Raw genomic sequence first — 26,100 nt, forward strand, 5'->3', positions numbered from 1 at the left:
TCTGTGTTTCTCTTATCATTAACGTGGCAATATATCTATCACATAACGTGTCCATAGGATACCAAGATAAGAAAAGTCCCAGTGTTCAAGATGGTGTCCTGTTAAAGGCATTTTGCCCTAGACAATAATAAACAGAAGAATATTCCTGATCAGCTTCACCCTGGCATGTACTTTCTGACACAGGAAGGGGGCATTTTGGGTTCAGAGAGCAAAGCAAAGCATTTCTGTTATGCCAGAGCACACAAGGGATTATGGTAGGTTAAGCTCAGAGTGGGCCAAAAAATGTCTTTCTTCTGATTGGCCAAATCCAGGTTTGAGGCCTTAGGTGATGGGGGCCTCAAAACGGTTCACACTAAGAAGTGTCTGAGGCAAGATCTGAACTTGGGAAGATCAATCTTCCCGACACTACTTGAGTGATCATAAGCAAGTTAACTTCTCAAAGCCTCAGCTTCCCCATCTGTAAAATTATGGTACTCAGTATATTACTTCATAGGCATAATGGGTTGATGGTTAGTATCACATGGGATAATATATGTAATGATGCTTAATAAGAACCCAGCAAGCATTTCTCAAGTGCCTTATGTTACATTTCTTATGTTTTAGCCACTGTGCGTGAAGCTTAAAGCCTTTGAATGGCAACTATTGCTAAAGATCAGGTGTATAAATGATTGAAAATGGATTTTAAAAAACATAATGGGCTCCATTTTGTTTTGTATGCACCATTTTGCTGTGTATGATCCACTATAGGACCAGCTACAATAAATCATTCCCTTCAATGTCTTTCTTTCTCCTACCAATTGGTACAAAAAGACTTAACAGCCTAAGAAATGTTTCCTTCCCTTATCTAACCTGAGAACTCGTGGATAGTTCCTTATGACTTAGTGTAACTAACAAGGATACATCACTTCTCAGTCTTTTCTTTAACTGAGAATTTTTTTTTTCTCATAGCCAGCTAAACTCTACTAGGCAGCCATCTTTTTTTCTTTGCCTCATGTAATCTCTAAACACCACCAGCTGAAATGTAATGACACGTTTCCATGTACTGCTGAACTACTGGTGGAGTGTGTCATGCTCTGAACGAATAAACTGCAGTAAAATCTGTCTCTGGCTAGTACCGGCTTATTGTCGGTGGCTAGTCAATGAATTTATGCAACAAAATGCAGAAGGGGAAGAACAGAGAATGGTCACCTCCTGGTTTGTACGGTTCAACCCCAAGCCTACTTTTTTTTTTTTAAGTTCTAGCAGCTTTGCATCCAATTAACCTATGGCAGGAGCCTGGGACTCTGAATGTGTAAGGGGGATTGATGGTGGTTATAGTAAAGACAGCTAGGTCAGTAATGACACTTTTAAAAGTTCATGTCAGCAAGTTCATCTTTTAAAAAAAAATCTCAATGCACTGAATGCTTTTTGACTGTATTTGCTTTTGTCTTTGTTTTTTGATCTGAACCTATGATTTCTTCGATGAAGGAAACAACCTCTGTGACCTCTATCAATGCAAACTGAACACTGTTCTACCAATTAGAGTTTTAGAGAGTTAGGTGTGGTGAAGGGAACTGAAGGCATTTGCATTTGGCTGGGGAGGAGGCTTTGAATCTAGATGGCTGCACCTAGAAAAGTAGGAAGTACTAGGTAGTTACTATGGTCACAATATATCGAGTAGAAGCCTGGGAATCCGGAGGTTCTGAGTTTGAATTCTATTTCATATTTTAACCTGCGGCCTGACCCTAGGTAAGCCACTTTTCTCATGCTGAGTTTCTGGAATGTGCATTAAGCAATCTTAACGTATGAAAGCCTCTTAAAGTTTTAGATCAATGCTAGATATTATTACAAAGTGTCTGCTACTTGTGCCCACTCTTCCTAATGATGGTGTGTACATTTTGGGGAGCATTTGCCCCAAGTTAACTGGAGGGGGGAACCTCTGATTACTTTGCTATGTTGTTTCAAGTAATGTCTTTTGAATGAAAGAGGGGTGGGGAGGGGGAAGAGGGCTGGGAAAGGGGAAGAAAGGTGGGATGGGGAAGAGAGGTGGGGAGGGGGCACAGAACTAGAGAGGGTGAGCTAGCCAGAGAAACACCCTTAGCCTGCCTCATTGTCTTTTTCAGGATGTTGGATGGTGATGTGCAACCCTTTATCTGTGTTAACTGCTGGGATGAAGTCTCTAAGTCAATTACCATTGAATGTGGACATAAAATTTGCATGTCTTGCTTCTGGAAGAAATCCTCTTCATCTTCATGCTGCACTTCATGCTGGGAATTCTCCCACCTGAAAACTCTTCAACATGACATTGTCATGTACCCTGAAGGAGAAGGCATGTGTGAGATACACAGGGAAGAACAGAAGTATTTCTGTGATGCGAACAGGACCTTACTGTGTGTGACCTGCTCTAAATCAGAGGAGCACATACATCACATACATTGGCCCATTTCTGTGGCCGCTCTGAGCTACAGGGTGAGTCATGGAAGGGTCAAGAGAAATCAGAGGGGTGGGGTCAAGCAGCTTCTCCCCTTCCTGCTGTGACTCTCCCCTATTGATCAATCAAACAGTACTGACCTGTCAGGGCTCTTTGAGTTTTGCAGCTGCATACACTTCATGGCCCTCAGCCCCAGAACACAGATTTCTTGATTATGTTTATTCATTTCTCCTACAGAAAAAAATAAAGTTATATCTGGCAATCTTGAACAACCATCAAAAAAAAATTCAGGAACTTCTGTTTCAAGAGAAAGAGAGATCCCTGGCATGGATTATCAAATGCAATGTAGGTATCTGTCTGTCTCCCACACTAATTGCTTGCATATCTGTAAATTCCCTTGTTTTTTATCTTATAACGAGCTTCCATCATTATGAAAACTAAGGTTCACAGACATTTGTCATTTGCCTTTATTCATGCCACTAACGAGTTTTCTGTTATTATTGTTGAGTTTTTGGTTGCATCCCACTCTTCCGTTACCCTATTTGCGGGTTTTCTTGGCAAAGATACTGGAGCAGTTTGCAAGCTTTTTCTCCAGCTCATTGTTACAGATGAGAAAACTGTGGCAAACATTAAGTGACTTGCCTAGAGTCACACAGCTAGTAAGTGTCTGAGGCCAGATTGGAACTCAGAAAGATGAGTCTGGCCTGACACTTGTATCCACTGCCACACCTAGCTACCCAGTGAGTATAGAAACACTGAATTAAACCCAAGGTCTCCTGATCGGAAAGCCAATGCCGCTTGTTTGTTTCCTGCTGAATCTGACCTCTATTTCTGCCCTTTCATTTTAGCTCCCTGGTCTGTGGTGTCTAACCTCAGACCCTTCCACCCATCAAAGCAGGCAAGTGTGGGGGATTGGATGATTAACCTGCTGTAAAGGAGTCAGTTGATAAATAAGCTTTGTGAAGTGAAGACTTAGCTAATAAAATAGTGTGGCTGGTTACAATTGCCCTTGAAAACAGTGGTTGAGAAACTAGTCAGACTATCTTTCTACATCATCATTCTTAATACTAGTCAGTCAATGAACATTTGTTAGGATCTTAGTGTATTCAGGGGCAGCTAGATGGTGAAGTTGGTAGAGCACTGGCCCTGGAGTCAGGAGGACTTGCGTTCAAATGCAACCTCAGACGCTGACTAGCTATGTGACTCTGTGTAAGTCACTTAACCCTGTTTGCCTTAAAAAAAAAAAAACGAACAAGCAAGATCTTAGTGTATTCCTGGCAGTGCCCTAAATATTGGATGCAGAAAGGGCCAAAGACATTCCTTGTTGTCAAAGAACCTAGTGAGATAACAAGAAAACAAATGTGTACAAACAGGTTATACAAATTTAAAGATAATGCTTGCCCCTCCCCTCTGATTAAGGTTGATCACAAAAGGCTAGATAAATACAGGCAGGATTTTAGCTGGGACTTGAAGGAAGCTAAGAATCCATTAGGCAGAGATGAGGAGGAAGAGAGTTCTAGGCATAGGAGATAGCCAGTGAAAATGCATGGAGTCTGGAGGAGGATTTTGTTTGAGGACCAGCAAGGAGATCATTGTCATTGGATCTAAGAGTACATGAAAGATAATAAGGTTTAAGAAGACTGGGAAGCTAGGAGCACATTTCTATTGCATTTTCTTCCTGTTTATATGGCTAACTCAGGTGGGCATGTTACTATCACCCTTAAGGAGAAGAACCAAGTTACCAGGTTTCCTTCAGCATTTTAGATTTCTATCCAGGGAATTCCTACAAATCTAGCAGCATTTACACAAAGTAGATGCATTTAATAAGGAAGTCAGAAATAATATTGAAAAGTCAGCATTTCCTCAGAACTTGGCTAAGTGGATGACCCATCTCCCACATGAACTTCATGTTGCTCTGGACACTGAGGGTTCTGAAAGAGGCAAATCTACCTTATTCCAACACCTCCATCAAAAGCAGTTCCTTCATAGGCATTTTTCATTCTGTGATGGTGTTTTGTCCTCTAGCTGTGCAGATGAAAATGGTCATTACCACAGCAAGTATGTGGTGGGAAAAGTCCTGATCCTGGGCATCAATAAACAGTCTTCCTTTTTGACTGCTGGTTCTTCTGACAGGATGGAGAAGCAAGTGGCTTTTGACTACTGCTCCAAGATAGCCATGTTTCACCTAGAAAAACTGTCATTGAATGTCAGTGCTGACTGGGAGATCCATGTCAAGTGACAAGAGAAGGACCTTCATAGCCTTTAAAGGAAGTTCAAAGAGAACTGGTCTTGGAGGGGGTGTCAAGAGCCCTGTGTGACTGAGCTCCTGCCGGGCTTGTGCTGCCCCTTGATTGACTTGCCTGGTTCGGAAACAGTTGACTGGTCACAGTACAATTGGTTGATGAAGAGGCATGACAGTCCACATTTTCTTTTTTAGATTTTTTGGGCATGATAGCTTTGATTTCATTATGTCAGAAGCTGGTGTTTTTCCCTGTAACAAATAACCTAGAAATAACAGCTAAAAAAAAAAAGACACAAGAATTCAAAGCCATATTTCCTTCAGCATAACCTGTAGAATACAGTCAGTTCAACAATCATTGGCTATCTATGGTCTGCAGAGAGAGAGCACTGTGATGAATTCTGGAGGACATAAAAATAAGCTGGCGGAAGATGCAGAGCTTGACTTTGTCACCTTACTTCTAATTCAGTGATATGACTAATGGAATGAGTTGTACAAATAAAATATCATTTGAGTTTTGTGAGCGTCAGAAAAGTTATGTTACTCAATGTAGAGAGGCTTCATGAAGAATGGTGTCATTGGAGCCGTTAGGGAGTAAGGGAGTAACATGACCAGAGGTACAGAGGCAGGAAATCTGATTGACTGTAGGGATGGCCTTGACCATTGGAGAGGTAGACCAGTTCCAGTTTATGGGGAGTATTAAGTTTCTGGCAAAGCAGCAATCAGACATAGGAGTAAATAAGAAGCCTTGACAGAATTTTGAGGATAGGAGTAGCTGGACAAGATCTAAACATAGAATACCCTTGAAGCTGATATAATTGTCAAGGAATTTGCAATCAAGTTTAAATTCCCATAAGTTCATTGTGTTTAGGAAAGCTGAGTTCTTGGGAAGCAAAGGGATAATCAAAGAAGAGAGGGGGATAAATGGAGCTGCCAGTTTCAGTGGTGTCTTTGGAAACTGAGAAATTAAATTTGGAATCCAGAGATGAAGAGGCAAATCTTTCCTATGGGCAGCTATTGTAGGTGTCAAATCTTGATGGCACATGGGATGTGCCATCTCACATGATAAGGCAATCAGTTCTTTTGAAGATAAAGACAAACAGGTTGCTTCACTGTCTTATTACACCTCACCTCCCCCTGCCAATAATGTATGTCTAAATCAATGTCTGTATCTCTCTCTATATCTCTGTATCCATATCTATTTCTATATCTGTCCGTCTATCCCTTTCTCCATATTGAAATAGAAGATGTCTTCCTGATTTCAAATCTGGCTTCAGACATTTACTATCTATGTGACCCTGGGGAAGGAAGTCACTTAACCCTGTTTGCCTCAGTTTCTTCAGTAACAGCAGATGGGGAAGGGAGATTTAGTGAGCCCCTAATATGTCATTTAATACCTTTCTCTGCAGGACTACAGAGATATTCCCAAAAAAATATATGAGCAAAAAGTTCACGTAGTACTTAAATACATGAAGGGGAAGGAGAAGAAATTGGAAAAGGAGGAACTTATTCTAGAGAAGATAGAGGAGAAATTCAACGAGCTTTATCAGAAGCTAAAGAAGACAGAGGCTACCCAGGAATGTAAAATCCTGGAGCAAAAGAAGGAGTGGGAGACCATGATGTACAGCCAAAGCAGACTCTTAACGGACACAATCACTGAGCTGCAGGAACAGAATCAGAAACCAGACTTGGAAATGCTGCGGGTGAGACCAGTACCATTTCCTCAGGGCCAGGTGTATGTGGGGACAGGAAATTAATGACATGTTCTTTCATGCCCTTTCCCAGGATTTCTTTTGAAATCTACCCCACTGTGTGTGCCTTGTAGTTTCTGGGGTAAACAGGAGAGGGGTCGCTCCTGATCTAATGCAACCAGGAAGCAACACCAGTGGAACAGTTCTCTCCACAACTCTTTTTTTTTTTTAAATTTAAATTTTTTTTATTTTTATTTTTGAAGGTAGGTGGAGATTAAGTGACTTGCCCAGGTCCCAGAGGCTGGATTTGAACTCAGGTCTTCCTGACTCCAGATCCAGTGCTCTATCCACTGTACCACCTTGCTGCCCCTTCAGTGACTTTTCTTAAGTATACTTCTACCTTAAATGTTTTCCTCCTTGATACTGATCCCAACACTCTACCCTAGGCCAGGCACACTATTGTATCCTTTGGCATATTCTGCCTCTAGAGAGAGACAGTTTGGCTTAAGAGCTGGAGGGATGGCTCTGTGGGCTGGTGCAGGGAATGGTGTTACAAGGAGTTGATGCTCAGGAACCCTTCTCCTCTACGTTGGCTGTCTCACACATACAGGCAGCAGTGGCTGGAATGAGAGGCACTGGAAGCATTCATGGTTTCCAGTTTCCTATGGAGATAGTGCCATCATAAACCCATTCATTCCCCTCCTAGCATGGGCAAAATGTTTGTGTCCAGAATCCAGCTTTCCCAAGTTGAAATAGGAAAAATAGTAAGAGGAATGAGCGGTTGACTACCCTGCTGGAATGCCATGGCTTTTAAAGGTTGGTGGCCTGGCCAAGCCTTAGGAGAAAACATTCATGAACTACACTGACTGTTCTTTTCCTCCCCCAGGATGTGACAGCAATGATGGAAAGGTATGTTTCTATGTAGATATTAAATAATTACACAGTTTAAATTAGGGTGTGGTGGGAAGGGGGGGTTTGGGAGAAGGAGCTTGTGTATTTGCTCCAAATGGGTATAGGAAGTTTGGCCTTTAGTACAATGAAGAGCACAACCTATATTGTTTATAATTGATTTCTCTTTTCTGTAGGGGTATGAGACGGTACAATCTGAAACCTTTCATTCCAAGAGTGGATACTTTTTATCTCATGGTGGTAGCTGACTTTTTAAAATTCTATCACAGTAAGTGTCAGCCCTTTGGGCAGGAATCTGTTTTTAGACTTTTCTCACAAGAGTCCTACTGGAAGAATGGTATTTGAATGCTTCTGCTGTTTAGGCAATGACATCCTTGTGAACTTACCTTGGAAATGACTCCTAGTATAGAGAGAAACATTTGCCTAGAACATGCCATAAAATAGAATAGTATGCCCAGTCGGGGTAGAGTGTTGGGACCAGAACTAGGAGGGGAAAAAAGTGTGGGGAGGGGGAAAGAGAGCAAACTCAATGAGAGCTCTGTCCTGCTAGTGCTGCCCGGTTTCATTTGATCAGTCAGGTTTCCACTGGGGGTAGTCATGGAGCTACCGTAGGATGTGGTTTGGCTCAAAGGGAGGGACTGTAGGAACACAGAGAGGTCTCCTGTTGTGGATTGGAGGCATTGGGAGATCTGAGCATGGTATTCGGCATGTAGTAAGTGCATAATAAGGGCTTTTTTCCATTCATTCGTTCATGAAGGGTGGAAGAAAACTGGAAATGACACTGAGATAGGAGAATTCTTAGTGCCCCAAAGGGGCCCTTTACTAAAGAATTAGTATATACCTCCTTTCTACAAATTATGCTAAAGAAATCCCAGGCCCCTTATGATAGTCTTAGGGGAAGGAACTCCCTACACTAGGAGTGTAAGCTTTGTGTATAAACATTACCGACACCTTCTCTATGACCTTAGAGAACTCACTTCCACTTGGGGCAAAGTTTCCTCATTTCTGCCTGGGAGTAGTGGGTGGGAAGGGTGTTGTACTAAACGACTTCCCAGATCTTTCATCCTGTTGGATCTTTTGGGAGTGAAATAAAAACCAGGGAGCCTGAAACTGGAACAAATGGCTTCTCTCCTGTGAGGGCTGCAGTCTGTTCATTTGAGGTGGGGGACCTGGGAGAAGATAAAGTCTTTGATTCTCAGACACCTATGGGCTTGGAATTGATAAGATCCTTCAGGAATGTCTGTGTTATGAAATAAGTCTTCAGGTGTTTGGAGAGCTCCCACTCATCTGTACCTTAATGACTCATTGCTCCAGGCAACAAATAGGCAAAAGTGGACAAAATTTTCTCCCAGTCTTTCTTCCTCCTCTGTAAAATTAACTGAAGAATTTGGAGAGGCAAAGGTTGCCCTTTCAATTTACTTTGAAAGATTTAGAAAATTAGACCACTGTACTATTTGCTAATTTTTTAGTTGTTGTTTAGTTGTTTTCCATTTCATTCTCCAGCTCATTTTTCAGATGAGGAAACTGAAGCAAACAGGGTTAAGTGATTTGCCCAGGGTCACATAACTAGTAAGTGAGGCCATATTTGACCTCAAGAAGATGAGTCTTCCTGACCCCAGGCCTCATAGTCTATCCACTGCACCACCAGAAGTCCTTGCTAATTATACTGGTGCCTTAATTAACAAACAGTGTTTAGCCCTATGATGGCTCTTAATTAATGGAAAGGTATCTTTTCATTTTTTGCCCATGTCAGAGAGCTGGGAAGATCTGGACATCCCAGAGTCCTGGAAAGTGACTTTTGGCTGAAAAAGAGAGGGGGTTATTACCTGTGAATAGATATAGTATGGGGAGGCCACTTTGAGTAAAAATGAAATGCCTGAAAAAGAGGTCTTGGTCTTGTCTAGAAATGCTATCCCTTTCCCTAACCATAACAGTTATATACAGACTATTCTTGTTCTGGAGATCCCAAATAGCCAAAGTCTCCATCTCTCTCAGGACTGAAATCCTGTTGTTTTGGACTGATATCTTTCCTTCCCTATAGGATTTAAACTGTTGGAGAACTGCAATCACTACACCTTGTCCGACGATAAAAAGAGGACTATCACATTTATAAGTGATTCCTCAGGAAATACATCAGCTGTTTACACAACTGGCAATGTTGAAGCTGAGGCCATCCAAGGAAGAGAATTGCTAAATCTTTGGTCCCAGGATAGAATTGTCGACAAAGAAGGATGTGCAAGAAAGATCACCATTGCGAGTGGTTTCATTTCGTCAAGATAACTAATCTTAAGTCTCTTTACGTCCAGTCAAAAAGCAGTATGTGCAAATGGCTTTGCATCTGAGTTTGGGGTATCTCTGTATATATGGTTTTGAATCTGTTGTATTTAATAAATTTCACTTCTTGGGAAATACTGATTCCTATCACTTTCATACTTGATCAGTCAGTCATAGGATTGTAAATCTAGAGCAGGGGTTCTATATACATAGACTCTCAAAAGATCAGTGGATAGATTTGAAGGGGTCTGATCTAGGATAAGAAAAAATGGCATTTTGTTGTTTGGTCATTTTCATTTGTGTGACTCTTGTGACCCCTTTTGGGGGGGAGGTTTTCTTGGAAAAGATACTGGAGTGGTTTTCCATCTTATTGTAGGCATTTAGCCGTATTATGCTGAAAAATGCCAGTAGTTTTAAGCAGACCGTCAGAACAGGTCCATGACACTCATAAATTAACTCCTGATCTAGACCCTGGAAGCCCAGGGAAAATTTGGTGGGGAAGGAGACAAATTAGTTTTTAGATGTATATGGGAGCTGATTCAATCCCAGCTTTGTATTTTTCTCCAAAACACTTCTTTAAATAGAAACTGAATTTTCTTATGTTTTTGATATAAAAATACGTATGCCTTAATCCAGCCTGGGAAGAATTCTCATTCTATACATGTCAGCTCCCCAAACTGTTACCATTAGCAGTAGAAAGTTCCCCTCCCCCCAAAATATAATCTGATTACTGGCTTTAAGAACTTAACTCATAGAGAAGCCAACTTGATATATACAATTACTAAATATTCACTCCAATTTTCACAATCCAGTACTTGCCTGTATTTAGTCCCTTGTTATTCGGTCTCCTGTGTATGGTTGTATGGTTTGTCTTTCATTCTCAAAGAGGGCCATGACATCAGGAAGATGATGATGCCATGACTTGCAAGTGAATTGGACTTAAGTGAGGCAGGGCTATACAAAGTCACCAGCCTCACTTTCTCCTCGGGAGCCATGTGGATCTAGTAGCCAGATATAGATCAGGACTACTGGAGTGGCCCAGGATGCAGTGGGAGACCTTGGCCTTTTTAAGCAAAGGTCTTTTCAAGTTCTCACTTTGAGGCAATGCCCATTCAGTGATTAGGGCTATTGAAGAAGTGAACCAAGGGATGGCCTCTTTAATAAAAAAAAAAAGAAAACATCATTCTGGGAGGGGAAGACCCTCAGGGTTGCTGGCCAAAAGAGAAACAATTATTATTTACATTCACTCTGAGCCAGGAGGGTCCAAAAATCACCCTTTAGTGGTACTTGGGCAGAGACCAACAATAGTTGACCAATCAACAAGAGCCCAAGAGAACTGGGTTTAAGGCATGGTCTTTAAGAAACAAATCTAGCTGGTACACCCCAAGATAACTAGGTAGGTTTTGGCCATCCTTTGGGCAGAACATCCTCAGGTGATCAGTCCCAGGATAGTCATGGAGGAAGGGAAGGGGAAAGAAGGGGAATGGGGAAGAGGAGTAACCTAGGTGATCCTGTAGATAAAAAATCTTTGGGTTTGGGTTCATGAAGACCTGAGTTCCAATTTGACCTCAAACACCTATTGATTGAGTGACCCTGATCAAGTCACTCAACTTTTCTCTGCTTCAGTTTCATCATCTGGATAACAATAGCAGCTGTTTGGTAAGATGGTGAGGACCAAGTGAGATAGCAAAGAATTCCATAAGCCTCAAACCACTGAATAAATGTTGATTATTAACTAAACCAGAATTTCCACTGACTTGCTTGAGGTAGCAAACAGAGGCCTGAACTTGAAACTAAGAGAGGCCTGAATTCAAAGCCAAAAGTTAGTAGAATTGTGTGATCCAGACTCAACTCTGAGCCCTGATTTTCTGCTGTTAAGGTTCTATGTCAGCAGAAACATTAATCCCTTGCACTGCTATGTCCATGATAGGCAATATTCACCCAACTCCTTGACTTGAAAATGGGGGGTGCAAGGTGGCACAGTGGAGTATCACCGAGTTGGGAGTCAGGAAGACCTGAGTTCAAGTCTGGCCTCAAACAATTATTAGCTGTGAGGTACTGGGCAAGTCAACTTTGTACTGCATACTTCGGAGGGTAATTGGAAGGAAACAGCTTTATTGAACACACAGAAGGTAGCTTAATGTTTGCGTTTAAGCTGTGAAATTGGTAGACAGTTTTTGAAAAAATGTTCCTCTACATCTCTTCAAATTACAAAATTCAGTCATCTCTGAAATGTGACCATGAAACACTTCCTGTACACATTTTTTCTTTGTGGCATGCTTTGGGTTGATCCCGGCTGCATTTCACCTAGAACCTGATGCTTACATGTAATCACCTGCTTTCATCTAGAAGCCTGGAACCCTGCAGCTCTCCTGACCTACCATCAGCGGCTGTGGCACAGAATGCCCGGAGATGGCCGAATGCCGCAGAGAGGGAAAGGAGGACACGGGCCAGGCAGAGTATAGAACAACTCTGTTTATTAAACAGGGGCAGTGAGCTTGTATACTCTATGGAATCATATAAGTGGACCAAGCACTGCATTGCTTTGTTACTTTACTTTGGTCCCTTGTAGCATCCTGCTGCATAGCCCACGTAGCCCATGTAGCCCTGGGACATGTTGTTACTTAGTTCCATAGATGCTAACCATATTGAAACATTTCTGTTCTTTCCCATGTGGATAACAGCTGCGAAGACATGTTCTCAAGGGAGTTGGAGAGCCCACATCCTGAGTACACAGCTCAGAAAAGAACAGGCTCAGGCTCAAAGAAAAATCTGGCATGTATCTTTTTCACCACGGACTATCTCAGAGCTGGCTGTCTACATTGACCAATGCAAAGCAATCAATTTAATCTTAAATTTCACTATTTTCTAAACCATTGAAAGTGTTCTCATTCGTTTTATCTACCTAAGAGGAAATCACATGGATCAATGGCCCCTCAATCCTCTGGCAGCCCCAGGTTAAAGATGAAACAATATCTGTCTCTTCTCCATTCACACAGAACCAACTCAAATTGTTCTCCCTGTTTCCAGATTCTTATTTTGAGAATCCATAGCTGATAAGTCACCTAATTTAGGTTAAAAAAAAAATCACAAGTTCTATATACTCTTAGGGAATCAAGACTGAATTTCATTTTAAATTTTTTTCTACTTCTAAAACATACACTCAATACACTCTGATTGAGACTGAGAAAGGAATTTATAATTTTCATATTAATTGATATATAAGTATACTAATAATTTAGTTTTCTCCAGAGCTGACTCTGGCTTGGGAGTCAGAGCTCTCAATGCAGCATAAACTGATTAATCAAAACTCTGAAAACGCTTACAATCACTGTTAAGGTCCAGCAATTGCAAAGTGAATCAAAGATGGTAGAATCTGTTCCTGTCACAGAACTCTGGCTCTGTGCTTTAGGGGAGGTGGTTACAACCCCCAAAGACTTGACTCCAAAACTGTTGTGTTATGGGACTTAGAGGTTTCCTGTGGGAAACCTGATTGTTTGTAACCACTTCCCGCCTCCTTCCCTAGTTATGATTTAAGAATATAACCTGTGCCTTTACTTCAGCTAAGAGAACATTCCTCACTTTGAAAGTGATTAATTAAATACCTTGATTACTGGCACCCCTGTCTCTAAGCCTACTTTGTGTTGCTCTCAGGTTAGAGACTAGCTCATTAAAAATTCTGTTAACAAGCCTTATGTCCACACTGCCTAAGTACAAATGGGCACCAACTTCCATTCTCTGTTGACTCTGTTTCTAACCCTGCAAGCCACAGAATGGCACCTGTCAACCTTCAGAGTTCGATCTAAGAAAGACAAACCTTCAGAGTGTCCACCTAAAAGTTTGGTTAAAACAGGCAAACAGGCTAGGTGATATGTAAATTCATATTGTTTATTCCCTTAAAGCTAGCAGAATACATGCATGCATGGGGCCAGATAAAACCTGACTGTTTAATGAAAAGGTTAAATACATTTTAGAACCATCTCAATTCAAGGTGGCTGTGTCACTCAAATTTATGATCTCCATATATGTTGAAACATAATATGAGAAAGGAATTTTCTTAATTGAAATGGTAGTAATTACAATAAGATTAGAGAGTTGACAAAGTGTCAATTGAAATTATGATCCAGGACGTCTGTATTTTCTTTACCGTTAACATACCATAACATAGTGTATATCCATAAAATATTAAGATAAGAAAAAGTCCCATTTTTCAAGATAGCATCTTGGGTTAAGGGTTTCATCCTTAATGGCCATAGACAAAGGAAAGAATGCTCTTAAGTCAACCCCATCTGACCTTGTTGGCATATTATCTGAGTTTATTCAGAGAACAAAGAAGCTGTTAGGTCAGGCTCTTCTGGTTATTTAGTTCAGGCTCTGTCCCTTATTGAGGTTATGAAATTGATATTAAATGATTATCAAGAGTTACATTGTATATGTGTTTATTTCTCTCAAAGAGCGTGCTATGCGTGTGTCCATGCATGGGAACCAGTTTGGAATTGAGCTCATTTTAGGATTAGGGTACACAATTTATATACTCTTTCAACAAGGGCCCATGTCACTCCATCATTTCACCTCCGGACAGAGGAAATACCTCTTTTATCACCCCCTATCCCCCCCATTTTGGCTGTCTAGACCAGGGGTAGGGAACCTTCAACCTTGAGGCCACATGTGGCCCTCTAGGTCCTCAAGTATGGCCCTTTGAGTCCAAATTTAACAGAACAAATCCTTTTATTAAGGGGATATGTTCTCTGAAATTTGGATTCTGAGGACCCAGAGGACCAAGCTCTCCACTTCAGATTCTAGACAAAAGAATCTGGCTCCACCCAATCTTGGTGTAGAACACAATGGGCTTCCCTACTTTAGATTAAGTTACTAGCAAGCTTGGGTGGGAGGCTGACCAGCAACAAGAGAGTCCATGCCATCTCTCAGAACTTTAGAAGACGGAGGCAGGGGCGTTCTGAATCTCCAAGATATTGGTTATGAATAATCATTTTTCACATACCTCTCTCCACACATTAATTCAATCTCACCTTCAATGCTACTTTTTCAATCCCTTACCTCTTCATTTCTAAATAATATCCAAATCCATCTTCAGAACTAGTTTCCTTTACTCCACTGAATCTTTCTTAAGCAAATAAGTTTGTGTTCTTATACACCTGAAATTCATTGCAAAACTTTTACTTTTCCCTGATGAAAATCGAAACTTCAAGGTGTCTAGTCAGCCTCTCATTTTGTCAAGTAAAGCACTTCCAATTTGTTCCCTTAAGAGCTTGCCAGTGCTTGGTTATTTTAATCCCTTTTAGGTCACTTCATTTCCAATTTACTTTGACAATTAAATGCTACCAAATCATTCCCTGAAGATCACAATGGTCCATTCTTAAAACGATATTTTGAATTTTTCAAAATGATTTGCATTTGACTTGGACAAGTCTCTTTCCAACCTGGACAAAAGAATAGAATACCTGTGCTCTTGGCAGTTCTCAAGTGTTAAATAAGGCTCTGAAACATCAAACTGAAAAGATATGTGCCTTTTTGGTTTTCTTTGTGTTGGACTCCCTGGGAAAAAAAACTTTTAGACTGACTTCAGTTCTATTTGGGAATAAGCAGAAAGCACCTTCTTTCCTTACATTAAAGCAATAATTTTGTTTTTTGCCATTCAGGGAAGAGAGTTGATGAGGGCACAGTCTCTGGGAACCCCCTTGAGTCTGGAGTGTGGTCTCTGGGAGCCCCCTTGAGCTGGATCTGGCCTTCCCCTAGGGCCACAAGCCTCACATTGTCATTGGGCCCAGATCCCTCCTTCTATTGTTACTTTAGATATGCATGCCTTCAGTTACTTCCCAACCTTGATATCTCACTATCTTGGATCCTGGACTCTGGCTCCACCTTATCTTCCTTAGACTTCCCCTCAAGACCCTCCCTAAACCCCTCCTCTAGTCACCCCAGACCACCCCTCAATCCCTCCTACAATCTTTGTGTATATAATCTCCATCTTGCCTCCATGAAGGTGCTCAGATTCAATCTAATTCAGTAGGTTGAATCTGGCCCGCTTGTGAAAACAGGTGTCAGGGGGGAGGGAGGGATTTCTTAAGACAGCCCATTATGGTGAATCCCTAATAAACTTTGTCTTTTCCCTTGGCTGAGAAGGCTTGAGTCGAATTCTTTCGGCAGGACCCGGCGTGTAGGTATTTTGGGGCAGCGGCGGTCACCCCTAGAAACATATGGTTCCCTACAGTCATCATTTACAAAAACCTCTTCAGAGTGATAGAGAGATTCAATTGCTAGTCATATCCAAATTCCACCAAATCTCTAGTTTCAACATACCTAGGGAGTGGCAGCCCCACCCACAACCCACTAAGCTATTTCAGCATATATAAATTTTTGAAACTATATTCCTATCTATCGTAATTTGTAAATACATGTTAAATATATCATACTTCAGTGAAATTAAGTCTGATTAGTTTCCGATGACATACATTTCTGCAAATGGAGAATGGATCTCCTCTTTTTTCTCCGTCTCTCTCTGCATTCCCAACCTAGCCAGAATTAGCAACACCGAGGTGAAACCATCTCTTTTTTCTTTTTTTTAAAACACTTTTTACATTTGTTGTTTTTTCTAAAGTTTTGTGTTCCAAATTCTATCCCTCCCTCCCTTCACCTCTCCCTGAAAAGGTAAGCAATGGGATGTGAAACTATATCTTTTAAAAATTTTGAAAAGTAAAGTTCTTATTTTTTTCGCTTTTTCCTTTGGCTAATCAGGCCACAGGGAAAAGTTAGTTGCATTTACCAGCACAGATTACAGACAATGTTGAAAACATACAAAACGCTCTTCACTATTCTTAAGGAATATTGTAAGGTTTCAAGAGTCCAGGGAAGGAGAGTGGGGTTTCTTGACCCCTAAATAGAGATCTGGGGAGAGAAGAGGTTTTTAGGAACTTCGATCTTTTTTTTTTAAACAATCCTTTAATATTTCTTGTATTCCCTGTCTTCTTAAGTTTTGGTATCTCTGATGAGGGCACAGTCTCTGGGAACCCCTTGAACCCTTGAACTCTCCTTGAATCTTGCCACTCGGACCTGGCCTTGGCCTGAGGCTATAACCATTAAGCCCAAATGCCTACCTTGCCCAGTCCTCTATTGTCCAGCTGTTTCCCATCCTTAATCCTGATCAAAATATCTATACCCTAGCTCCGCTAGTATGTATGCAGGCTGCAAAAGACTAAATTCCGTTAAATTACCCCAATTTTTATACCTTTGAACAATTCTGATCTTGTCTTCACCAAACATTTCCCCAGTTGACATAATATTGACACAAGTCCCTTTTCTTATCTGGAAGACATTTTATTTTTGAGGAAGTCTAGGTCTCCTGTACGAACCATTTTGCAGTTTATCAGCTTTGTAACTTTGTGGGTTGACACGATTGTTTTCTTTTTATTATAGCATTGTTATACACAAAAATTTAAACTTTCTGGCTTCCCAGAGTCAAACAGCTAGTTAAAATACAAGGTAGGTTTCAAACTCAGGCTTTCCCATTTCCATGGTTCAATCCAAATTCATTCAGTCTATCTTATCTGTCAGGCACTATGCTAGAGGCATTACAAATATGATTTCATTTAATCCTCACAACAACCCTGTTATTTCCGTCATTTTACAGTTGAGAAACTGAGGAAAACCCGAGGTTAATTGACTTGCCAGGGTCACACAGCTAGTAAGTATCGGAGGCTGGATTTGAACCCAGGTCTTCTTGACTCCAAACCCACTCTACCCACCCATTGTTGTCACTTAGCTGATAATAACCAGGGATGACTCGTAAAAGCAATGACTTGTGTCAATCTTCAAATCTAAATGGGTTTCTGGTGAGCATCACCTAGGTCCTGATTTAAACATTAAACAAATCTGGTCTCTCAGGAAAAGGTCTGGCTTCTCAGCCATGCAGGGGTGCATTCAACCAAAGGTCTGAGGTTATTGTAACATATCTTTCAGGATAGTAACCACGCAGATCATGATAGGGGTTCACAATGTCTGCGTCCGGGGCTTGTTCAATACTCCCACTTAGGTAAATGGTATACGTCTCTCCCGAGGAGTCAGGGAAAACTATGATACAGCTCCTTTTGTCTTCAGACAAGTTGTAGCATTTGTGTCCCTGCGACAGTCCTAATGCTATGGAGAGAAATAAAATGAAATTTTATTATCCTGGGAGCATTACAGATTCCTTAATTCAGTTTACTGAACTCTCCAAGGTCCTCAGAATATCTGAGATTCTTAGAGCTAGGAAGTCTTTAAATACTTTGCTATACTTAGGAAAGGGAGTGGTACTTTTTTAGCTGAGTCCCAGACCTCTTTCAATCATTTCCTTTTATTCTAATGGGCCCCACACCAAGTATCTGCTCACAGATAAATCACTCCCTGTCTTTTAGCCAACGGTTACTCTTCTGGGCTTTGAGATGCCCAGATTTTCCCATCTCTTTACCCAAGTCAAGAAAGAAAAAGAGGACCTAAATGCTTTTAGCAAATTTTCTAAATATCTCAAAGTTAAGTTGGATAGGTAAGATCCCCAACCTTTTACTTCTCCAAATTCCTTCACCCTTCCAGTTAAGGAAGGAAGAAAGACTGGGAGAAAATTGTCTACATTTGCCCATTTGTTGATTGGAACAACGAATTCTTAAGTTAAAGTCCTCCCCAAACAGCAAAAGGCTTATTTCTTAACATATCTTTCAGAGAAATCTCATTTTCTAGGCTGCCAGCATCTGAGTATCCAATAAAGCCAACTCTTCTCACATCCTACCTAACGAATGTACAGGAAGTAGCTCCCATAGGGGAACAGCTGCACCAAACACAGGCCCTTTGATTTTGATTTAACTTTCGAAAATACAAGTTTATAAATATTGAGGGGATTTTGTAGAAGCTATTTGGTACAACACCCTTCTCAAAAAACCCCTCCCTACCCTGAGCAGAGATGAAGGGACTTAGCTCCAAATAAAAGTGAGTTTTCTAAGGTTATATATATCCAGTTTCTAGAAGACCCTGGAAGTAGCCTAATGATCTGCACTCTGAGTCCTCCAGCTTCCTTTCTCCTGGGACTACTATATTCTCAGGTGTCCTTTATCTTGCGTGTTTTAGAAAGAAGGAACATAATGACTAATGTTTTCGTGATATATCTTCTTCTGCCTGGGCTGCTAAGAATCTTTTTTGGGTATCATTTCCAGTTTTTCACCCTTCACGAGTCCTTTTTAAGCACCAAATGCCAAGCACCATGCTCAGATCCCCTAATTCCTCCAACTCACCCATAAACATAACTTTTGTGTTCCTGCTTACACTTGAGCAAAACTTCAGCCCAGAGAAGCTCCACAAGTGCCCAGCTGGAGGCCTGGTTAATCTATCATAGACAAGCAGCCCCATCAGGACAGAGTTCACTGATTCTCATTTCTCATTGAGTTTACTTCTTTCCTTACATCTTAGAATAAGGTTTATCTCACTCTACTGGACCAGGCAGTGTTCTACTTTCTGGAATATTACAGGCAAATTGAGTCATTCTTTAGGTAAGGATAAGGGTATAAGAGCCCTACGGGCAGGGATATTCAAGACCACACTTCCAACAGCTAAGTTGCTAGCCTCCTAAAATGACTTTGAAACTTGAAGAAATTCATGGTTAAAGGGCTGATACTTACTTCTGAAGTATTGTAAAAATTCATTTGCTGCATTGTAATACAAATGAAGAAACTTTGGACTGAAATCTGTGAAAAGCACATGGCATGACCTATAAAAAAGAAATCAGTTATTGACCTTAGTTAGCACAGGATGTGCCTTCATGGTACTAGCTCTATAATTATCTCTTCCTTATACAGAAAGGTACCTGTAAAATGGTGCTGAAACCACAGAAGTAAATTCCTGAGGGAGAAAAAAAAAGCAAGGTCAGTGTAGTTCATGAATCTATTTTACTAAATGCCTAGCCATGCTACCTTCTAAAGGCCCACAGAATTTCATCTTTCCCTGCCCCTTCATTGTCTTTTTCCTTATTTCACTGAATCTCAAGTTGGAAAAGCAGGATCTTGGGACAAAAGCTGTCTGCTTGCACTAGGTGGTACTTGAGCAGTCCCTGTGTGGTGCTAGCAGAAAGGTGGACAAACAAGAGGTCTCCAGGTTGACCACACACTTATCCTTTTATAAGGTATATTCTGTTACATAGAGAAAAAAAAATCAGAGAAGGATTAATAATTAAAAATGAATGAACAGGTTTCTAGCCGAAGTCATCTCGCGAAGGAGCCTGGAAACCATAAATACTTCTCCAGTGCCTCTCATGCCAGCTGCTGCTGCCTACATGTGTAAGAGCCAAGCCTCCTGAGCATGGACTCTTTTGGAACGCTCTGCCCCTCACTAGCACAGTATCCTTCCCCTCCCTGCTGTAGTGAGGCCAAACTGTCTGAAGGCATTGTTCTAATCACTCAGGAGTGACCTCTCTGCTGTTTTCTTTAGGAAGCACAAGGCACGTTCAGTATAGGAGACAAGAGGGGTTTTCAAAAGAAACCCTGGGAAAGGGCAGTGGAAGAAGATGCATCCATTTTCTGTCACCATATACAGCTAGCCCTGGGGAGCCAGCACTAGTCTCACCTGGACTAGCCGCACATTTGGTTTCTGGTAGTGATATTTCAACTCTTTGATTCCATCTATTCGAAATTTCCTTTGTCTGGACGACATGCCCTCCCATGCCTCCCTTCCTTTCATTATTTCATATTTCTGGTCAGCCTCCAAATCCTTCAGAATCTGGTAGAGCTCCCAGAACTTCTTGTCCATCTTCCCCACAATGAGTTCCTCCTGGGCCTTCTCTCTACTCCGTAGGTATTCTTGTACTGTAATAGCTTTTTCACAAAAATTTTGCAAGGTCCTAGTGTTGGGGTCCTGCAGGGAAGGATGTCAGTCAGGTAATTATTCATACATATAGTTATAGCAGTTACAGTCATTTCAGTCATCTTTTACACACACACACACATCTACATCTAGATCTAGTGACATTATGGCATCACCAAATCTCTACTCTGCCTGCTCAGCATGGTATAATGTAAACACTGGACTTAGGAGGAGTCAGAGCTCAGGATCCCAGTCCCACTAAGCTGTGTGTGACCTTGGAGATGTCACTTAACCTGTTTGGCTTCAGTTTTCTCCTCTAAAATCAGAAAAATGGTATCTGTAGGTGACATCTGTATATACTTTTCTAGCTCTGACTCTTTAGGGTTCTTCAGACAGTTAAGCAATCTGCTGTACATTGTCTTCTTATTCTGAAAGGGGAAACATCTTCCATTGAGTGTAATTCAAAGTTTGATATCTACCATCAAACTTGCTTCCTTATCTATTCTAAATTTAGTTCCTCAATTACTTAAGGAACCCCCTAAAAGTTCCCAAACCCCAGGACCCTTCCTTCTTTTATCTCACTTTTCCCTGCTTACTCTTCTGCTTTCCCCAATCCCTCAACTTTCTTAAGCTCCACGAAATCATGAATTTAAACCTGGTTGTGAATTCTTTGTCAACTATTTTTACTTCAGGAAGGGGGGGGGGGTGTGTGTGGGAGATGGGGTGGGGCTCCCTATTTTCTCTTAAGTATAACTAACATTTCTTTGCCAGGAATTTGAAGCCCTTTATAACCAATGTCTAACCTACCTTTATAGATGCTTCTTCAGTGTTCATGCCACCCCTGAAGCCAGCTTCCCTGTCTTTTGATCATTGGTCATGTTATTCCCTCACGGCTACATTCTCATCATCTGTCCCCCAAGAAGTCAACAGCCGAGTTCTGGGAGAATGCTGACCCTTTGATTGTTATTTGTGACTTATTAAAGAAACTGAATGTGCCAATACTTGTGCCAATATTTGTAAGACTTTCCTGCCTGGACATCTCAAACATTGTAAAAGAATTTCTTTTCTCCTCTGTGATATCATCTCTGCCTGAATTGGCCGTGGTAATCTGAAAGTGCTATCGAAATGAGCATGTCATTGCTATTATTAATAATGATGGAAGGATAATCTGACCACTTGTTTCAACTACTTTCCCAAGGTCAATCTGTTACCAGGTCACAGATCCTCACTTCTCAAGGCTTGTTTGTCAACGGATTCTTTCTAGAAGATCCTCCTCTGTACGGGAGGAGCCTGAGGCTGGGCACCACAGATCAAAGCAAAAATAAAGTCAGCTTCAGCTGGAGATAGCTTAACACACAGCACTGCATTTCAGATCAGGAGACATTGGTTGGATTCAAAGCTTCTATATTCATTAGTGCCATTAATTAGGAAAAAAGTGACATAGTATCTATAAGCCTCAGCTTCTTGCTTACCAGATGGTTGGTGGTTGTTGTCCTTCATTCTCAAAGAGGATCAAAATGACATCAATATGCTAGAGTCAAGTTTCAGTGTCTCTGACTGTGACTGATCAGATCATTATGAGCTTGGAATGTTCTACCACAGGCTGGGCACAGTTAAGTCTCTGTGAACATTTGGGGTGGATTCTCTAAATTTGTGCATCCTGCATTTCCTTTGAGGTGTTTCAATTCTGCTTTGCTCATAGAGCATAGAACCCTCTCTGATGTGGGCATGCCATGCTGGGAGGTCCCGAGAAGGAGTTTCCCACATCAGCTCTCCTGGGGCAGCCAAGTTATTAGAATGCAAAATGTACACTTGCCAAAGACTGTTTTATGGAGAACTCACTCACACAGGGCAAGCACTCATATGGTGGTCAGAAGAAGCAATACAAGGACACTCTCATGCCTACCAGATATAGCTAATGATGATGGCGGGATTGTTATGGAAACATCTGAGATTAGGGATGTACAAAATATGAGGGACACAGAGCCAGATACTTACAGTCCATATTACACCCCATGTCACAAATGCCTTTTTCCGTCTCCTAAGTGCCTTAATGTTTTTTAGATCACGACGATAACTTTTCAGAAGTGTCAGGATTTTAGTCTGTAAGAGTAACATAAACAAACACTATTAGGATGTGTTTATCCTAGGCTAAGAGCATGCAATGTAAAAGGCTGAGAAACTCATGAGCCTTGAAAGACCAGTACTGTCTGACTGATCTATGGAGAAACATTCCCAGCAGGAAGAAGGTGCTGTTTGATCTCCTCTGATGGATAACAACTCCATGGGATGGGAAAATATGGAAATAAAAAAAATCAGTATGGAGGGGTAACTACCAAAAGATACTTCAAAGTCCATGAGGGATTTTCCATGACTCCCTTATGACTCACCCTTGATTCTAAAGCAGCCACTGCAATGGGCCAATGTTGATGGTTCCTATGATCCTCTGACTCATAGCAGGTCTCACAGAGCAGGGTACCAGTGTGCTTACAGAACAGCTTCTGGTATTCCCTGTGTGTCTCACACCAACCTTCTCCTTCAGGATACATGACAATGTCAGCCTGACGAGTTCTCAGCTGGGAGAATTTCCAGCATAGAGCGCAGCACAAAGATGCAGAAGCTTTGTTCTTGAGACAAGCTGGGCAAACGAAATGTCCACATTCAAGGGTGACTGTGTCATACACAAAACGGGAGCAGACAGGACATCTTTCCCTAGAAATGTAGACACCATCATGAGAGAGTGGCACAGCTAATGTCCCAATTGTAATAACAATGATAATTTACATAGCTTTTTAAGGCATTTCCTATACATCATCTTGTTTGATGCATTCAAATACCTTAGAAAGTAGGCGCTACCATTACCTGCAATATAGATGGGGAAACTCAGGTCTTCTGGATTCCAGGCCTTGTTTTCTTGTAGTGGCCACCTAGCACTTCCTTCTCCTGTAGATCAAGTCAGCCAGGATCTGAAGCCAGACCTTCTCCCTGAGTCCCCTATCTCTTCAGTCTGGGTATCTCTCTAAAACTATAAATTGTAGAATGCTTTTGTTTCCTCATCTGAAGCAGGAAATTGTAAATGTGCATGCACATCAAAAAAAAATTGAATGCTTTGGCATTTTCCCTACCTTTTACAAGGTTAATGTAAGCTTTTATCAGAGATTTCTACCTAAGCCAGTTTAGTCCCCTACTTTCTAGACGAGGGGTGGGCAACCTGTGGCCTTGAGGCCACATGTTGCCTTTGATAATCATTTAATATCAATTTAGTAACTTCAATAAGGGCCAGAGACTGAATAACCCAACTAGGAGAGCCTGGACCTAAGCTTCTTTGTTCTCTGAGTTTACTCAGAGAATACCTCTTCCTATGTCAACAAGGCCAGATCAGACTGACTTAAGAGGATTCTTTCCTGCCTGTGGCCATTAAGGATGAGACCCTTAACCTGAGACACTATCTTGAATAAATGGGACTTTTTCTTATCTTAATATTTTATGGACATACACCATGTTATGGCATGTTAATGGTAAATTAAACACAGAGATCCTGGGTTGCAATTTCTATTAACACTTTGTCAACTCTCTTACTGTATTTACAACCTATTCAATAAGAAAAGTCCTTTTTTTGTATCATGGTTAAACATACATGGGGATTATAAAATTGAGTAATACAGGCATACTGAGTTGGGACTAAAAATATATTTAAACCTTCTCATTCTTTTGTTCAGACAGCCAGAACTTATTGGCTCCTTGTATCAGCTAGCTTGTTTGCCTCCTTTATTTTTAGTATTTTGGGGGGGGGGGGGTGAGACAATTAGGGTTAAGTGACTTGCCCAAGCATACTTACATAGCTTACTTACATAGCTAGTAAGTGTCAAGTGTCTGAGGCCAGATTTGAACTCGGATCCTCTCAATTTCAGGGCTGGTGCTCTATTCACTGTGCCATCTAGCTGCCCCTGTTTGCCTGTTTGCCTCCTTTAATCAAACTTTTAGGTCGAACTTTCAGGTCAACACCTTCTAGGTCCTTGGGTAGGACTTTTTGACTGAGTCCAAGTTTTATAGAACAAATCCATTTATTAAGGGGATTTGTTCCCCTGAAGTTTACATTCAGTCAAAGGGCTGCACTTGAGGACTTAAGAGGGCCACACATTCCCCACCCCTACTCTAGACTAATTTTTCTTCAATGCTTTCCCCTCACCCCTTTTCCTCTCCCTTTCATGTATTGTTTTCTCATTATAATGCAAGCTCCTGGAGAGCAGGAGCTGTCATTCCTTTTCACTGCATTTTTTTTCTGCAGGGGGGAAGGCAGGGCAATTGGAGTTAAGTGATTTGCCCGAGGTCACACAGCTACTAAGGTGTGTCAGGTGTCTGAGTGAGCAGGGGACAGTTTCTGGGAATCCCCTCGAACCTGGAATACAGTCCCCGAAGGCCATAAAATTTACATTATCATTAGGCCCAAATCTCCACCTAGCCCAGCCCACCCTTAATCCTAATCAAAATATCTATACCCTAGCCTTCTATTGTCTTTCATCTCCAGGTAGCCTTCAGCTATTTCCCCACCTTAGAGTCTGACCTCACCTCGGTCCTCAGACTTCTCCTCCAGATCCTCCCTAAACCCCTCCTCCAGTCACCCCAGACCACCCCTCAATGCCTCCTGCAATCTTTGTGTATATAATCTACATCTGGCCTCCACGAAGGTGCTCAGATTCTATCTAGCTCAGTAGATTGAATCTGGCCCACTAGTGAAAACAGGCATCACAAAGGGTGGGATTTCTTAAGACAACCCATTATGGTGAATCCTCAATAAGCTTTCTCTTTTCCCTTGGCTGAGAAGGCTTGAGTTGAATTCTTTCAGCAGGACCCGGCATGTAGGCATTTTGGGGTCTCGAGCACCCCTAGAAACCTATGGTTCCCTACCATCACCATTTTTTTTAACCTCTTCATGAGGGTGTATTCGAACTTACTGTACCACCTAGCTACTCCTTTTCATTGGCATTTGTATTCCCAACATTTAACAAGGTGTCTGACATAGCAGGTACCAATAAATATCTTTTAAGCTATAATCTGTGACCTTAGTCTTGATTAAAATTTCTTTGAGGGATGATTTGCAAAGGTTGTGTTTAGAATTTCTGCCTTTTAAAAAATTTATAATTTCTTTGTGTCCTAATCTGCTTTTATAAAGGTTCTGTGTGAGAGTGGGATGTAGTCATACAATGTTCTTGTTCTGAGGACTCCATGAGACTTGGACTAAGTTTTGGGGACATAGTTGCAATACAATGAAAATATGCAACAAATGCATTGCGGGGCTCTTTACAAGAGTAGGGTCAAGAACAGTGAACCACCTGGTAGAATACCAGCAGCTCCACAAACCCATTTCTTTCTCTACTACACATAGCCACCAAGGCTGCCAATATGAAATCAGTTTACAAGGGAAAGCTAAGTGCAGGAATGTTGAGGAGAGAAAATCCCATGATACTTAGAATTCACTAATCTTGTGAAATAAACTACCAGGAACACCATTTACTACTATTTTCTAAATCCAGAAACTGAATGTTAGGTTAAATAACTTGCCAATGGTCATAAAACTAGTATCTCAGGCAGCATTGAAACCCAGTATCTATTTATACTCTTCCTGAGTTTAGATCTGGCCTAGCTGTGTGACCCTGGGAAAGTCACCCACTTGCCTTAAGTTTCCTCACCTGTAAAATGAAATTGAGAAGTAAATGGCAAACCACTTCAGTATCTTT

The 26,100-nt window shown here is 41.3% G+C and overlaps 1 protein-coding gene across 1 annotated transcript in view; it reads left to right on the forward strand.

The window, feature by feature from the left end:
- Positions 1-9,658, forward strand: part of LOC118838648 (tripartite motif-containing protein 43-like) — a 51,104-nt gene extending 41,446 nt beyond the window's left edge. Inside the window, exons 3-8 of the mRNA XM_036745993.1 lie at positions 2,103-2,448; positions 2,648-2,755; positions 6,059-6,352; positions 7,227-7,249; positions 7,426-7,517; positions 9,291-9,658. Coding sequence (XP_036601888.1) covers positions 2,104-2,448; positions 2,648-2,755; positions 6,059-6,352; positions 7,227-7,249; positions 7,426-7,517; positions 9,291-9,529 — 1,101 coding nt within the window. The 5' untranslated portion in view covers position 2,103 and the 3' untranslated portion in view covers positions 9,530-9,658. The remainder of the gene's footprint in view (positions 1-2,102; positions 2,449-2,647; positions 2,756-6,058; positions 6,353-7,226; positions 7,250-7,425; positions 7,518-9,290) is intronic.
- The last annotated feature ends 16,442 nt before the right edge of the window (positions 9,659-26,100 follow it).

Source organism: Trichosurus vulpecula, chromosome 2 (assembly GCF_011100635.1).
Source record: "Trichosurus vulpecula isolate mTriVul1 chromosome 2, mTriVul1.pri, whole genome shotgun sequence".
Taxonomy (NCBI): Eukaryota; Metazoa; Chordata; class Mammalia; order Diprotodontia; family Phalangeridae; genus Trichosurus; species Trichosurus vulpecula.